The 3,522-nt window shown below is 49.1% G+C and overlaps 1 protein-coding gene across 1 annotated transcript; it reads right to left on the reverse strand.

Annotated features, from left to right (window-relative positions):
• Positions 1 to 1,558: 1,558 nt before the first annotated feature.
• Positions 1,559 to 1,885, reverse strand: LOC128746087 (uncharacterized). The gene has a single exon (XM_053843137.1). It carries the CDS (start codon positions 1,883 to 1,885, stop codon positions 1,559 to 1,561), a length of 327 nt encoding a protein of 108 aa, XP_053699112.1.
• Positions 1,886 to 3,522: the final 1,637 nt, after the last annotated feature.

A 3,522-nucleotide genomic window follows, 5' to 3' on the forward strand; every position in this document is an offset into this window, starting at 1 on the left:
ACATTAAGCAAAGACACATTAAGCACTGGGTTGCAGTGAGGTTTCTAACCCCTTCTCTAAATCGGTTCCCACTGCACTTCGTATGCCAGAGCAGAGCAAGACTTGCCACGACAATATCTTGTGTTTGCCAACGGCCCCAGAATATAAGCTTATGTCCGTCTGTCTGTCTTTTTTTCATGAGGAAACGCTCGACGTCTGGCATACTAATGATGATACGCATCACCTGGCACGGTGTGAGACTCTAACCCATTAAAAACCTCAACGTATGGTTGGGCTATAACCCCCCGGAGAGATGGCGACCAACATGACTTCCATCTTTTCACGTCCACCCGCGCAGGGTTTTTTTTGACACGCTGGCTGCTACGCTATTAGTACACCTACCGAGACGTGTACCGATGCAAGGATGGCGACCGTCCTGACTTTCATCCCCTCACGGTCACCCTCGCAGGGCTACTCAGTACTGCTCTGTGTTGCACCCCGCTCCGCTTCCGCTTCCGCTTCCATTACGTCTGGTTGGCGTTGCTTGTTCGCTGATCGTCCCTCCACAATAATTACAGCTGCAACATAATCTGTGCTAACACGCAGCTGACACTATTCCAAATGCTCTCCTTTCGACACATTTCGCCCACAATATTCTCCACAGGCATCCAGTGTTGCGAATCCCACACTCGTGTGGTTTAATTTTCTCACACACGCGTACTCATTCTAACGAACACACCGGCATAAGCGTCCATTTCAAGCTCTCGCTCTTATTTCTTCGTGCATCACAACGAGTTTTTGCGAGCATGTGTTTAGTTAACAGCGACAACTGTCGCTTGTCGTTCGTCGTTGCAGCCCCATCTGCTGATGCCGATTACACGCGAGGGCTTGCGCTCCCGCCTGTGAATAGATTCGAGAGCGAAGATGAAGAAGAAGAATAAAAAGTAATACAAAATTTGTATCACAGTGCGCCACCAGTCTCACGGGCAGTTGATTCCCCATGAGTTTTTTGCCTCGGGAATAAGCTAGGCAGCAAGACGATGTAAGGATGTGCGTGCGCGAGTGTGTGGGTAGCAAAATGTCTGCATACAGCACCGGTGGTTGTTTCTTTTACGCCTGCATGTGCGGCGTAAGCGTTGAATGCTATGTTTCTCATACTCTTTCGCGTGTGAGTAGGCATGATTGACTTCTCGATTCGCAACATTGGTGGCGGAAATCTAGGGTATTCGAAAACTACATCCTTCGGTGTTTCTTCTGCTTGTTCATGTTCTGGGCAGACAGGTGTCGCTGCCTGTCCGAACCGATACAAAAATTGCCTGAAGCAACTGTGCCCTGGCAGAAACTGCATTAGGTAAAAGTTAACTTCCCCGTGTTTTCTATTTAGCCAGGTCAACAGTACCGGTATGAGTCTGTGCTTCCATCTACCGCTTAGTGTCCTTCCCCATTCCTCTTGCCATTTGGCCAAGCACTCCAAACGGGCTAGCTTCCGGACTCCTCTGGTTTCCCTTTTTGTGTAGCTCCTCCTCGAGAGTGATACTGATAGGAATCATCCCGGCAATGACGCATACTGCCTCGAATGCTATAGTTCTCGCATGATCATAAGCCGGAATGTGCTGTACAGCTTCGCTACGTTTCGTTTGTTTTTCAACGCTGGAATCCATGCCGGACCTCCGTATCTGAGGATCGATAAAGGAACATTAGCCAGAAGACGACGCTTACTACTGCTAGGTCCGTAGCTGTTTGGCATAATTCTAGTCACTGCGTTGATGGCCTTCGCTGCTTTGTCATAGGCATAGTTCACGTGACTGTTAAAGTTAAACCGATCGTCGATCATCACCTCTAGGTGCTTCACTGCTCGCTTCGAATGTATGGCATACTCTCCTGTTGTGAGTTCCGCACGCTGCATTGCTTTGCAGTTACTGACCAACAGCATTACCGTTTTATATTGTGCTAGCTGCAGCTACACTCCCTGCATCGAATTTTCTATCATTCCGATCATCTCGGTGGCCAGTATTCCAAACTCCTCCAGCGTCTCTTCTTACTTTACTTACTTACTTAGGTGGCTTGCCGTCCTAAGACAAAGCCTGTTGAACAAAGTTTCTCCTTGCAACTCGGTTGAGGGCTACCGCTCTCCAATTCCTCGGACACCGAGTACTCTCCGCCAGATCTCGCTCCACCTGGTCTAACCATCTAGCTCGCTGCGCTCCTGGTCGTCTTGTTCCTACCGGATTTGAGGCGAACATCATCTTTGCAGGGTAGTTGTCCGGCATTCTTGCAACATGCCCTGCCCTTCGTATCCGTCCAGCTTTAGCTACCTTCTGCATACTGGGTTCGCCATAGAGCTGTGCGAGTTCATGGTTCATCCTCCGCCTCCATACTCCGTTCTCCTGTACGCCACCGAAGATCGTTCTTAGCACTCGTCGTTCGAAAACTCCGAGCACTCGCAGGTCCTCCTCGAGCATTGTCCATGTTTCATGCCCGTAGAGAACAACCGGTCTAATAAGCGTCTTGTACAGGGTGCACTTTGTACGGGGACTTAGTCTGCTCGACCGCAATTGCTTGTGGAGCCCATAGTAAGCACGACTTGCGCTGATAGTACGCCTCCGAATCTCACGGCTGGTATCATTGTCCGCCGTTACCAGTGAGCCATGGTAGACAAATTCATCGACTACCTCAAGTTCATCGCCGTCGATCAATATACTACTGCCCAAGCGATGTCGTTCGGCCTCGGTTCCGCTGGCCAGCATGTACTTTGTTTTCGACGTATTTACCTTTAACCCAATCTTTTCTGCTTCGCGCTTTAGTCTGGTGTACTGTTCAGCCACCGCCACAGATGTTCTGCCGATAATACCCATGTCATGGGCAAAGCAGACGAATTGGCTAGATTTGTTGAATATCGTGCCCCGCGTGTTGATATCCGCTCGGTTCATAACACCTTGTAGCGCTATGTTGAACAGCAGGCATGAAAGACCATCACCTTGACGAAGCCCTCTGTGTGATTCGAATGAACTTGACAATCCACCCGAAATCCGAACACAGCACTGTGTTCCATCTATCGTAGATTTAATCAGTTTGATGAGCTTCCTGGGGAAGCTGTTCTCGTCCATGATTTTCCATAGCTCTTTCCGGTCGATGGTATCATATGCGGCTTTGAAGCCAACGAATAAATGATGCGTGGGAACTCTGTATTCACGGCCCTTTTGGAGGATTTGCCGCAGTGTAAATATTTGATCCGTTGTAGACCGACCTTCGACGAAGCCGGCTTGATAAGTTCCCACAAATCTATTCGCAATTAATGATAGACGGCGGAAAATGATTTGGGACAGCACTTTATAAGTGGCATTGAGAACGGTGATCGATCGATAGTTCTCACAGTCCAACTTGTCGCCCTTTTTGTAGATCGGGCAGATAACCCCATCTTTCCACTCCTCCGGTAGCTGTTCCGTATCCCAAATTCTAACAATTAGTCGGTGCAGACAAACGGCCAGCTTTTCTGGTCCCATTTTAATAAGCTCCGCTCCGATGCCATCTTTTCCAGCTGAC

This window comes from Sabethes cyaneus, chromosome 1 (genome assembly GCF_943734655.1).
Source record: "Sabethes cyaneus chromosome 1, idSabCyanKW18_F2, whole genome shotgun sequence".
NCBI lineage: Eukaryota > Metazoa > Arthropoda > Insecta > Diptera > Culicidae > Sabethes > Sabethes cyaneus.

Coding starts and splice junctions, on each gene's coding strand:
- LOC128746087 (XM_053843137.1), bottom strand. CDS start 1,885: ATGCAGCGTGCGGAACTCACAACAGGAGAGTATGCCATACATTCGAAG.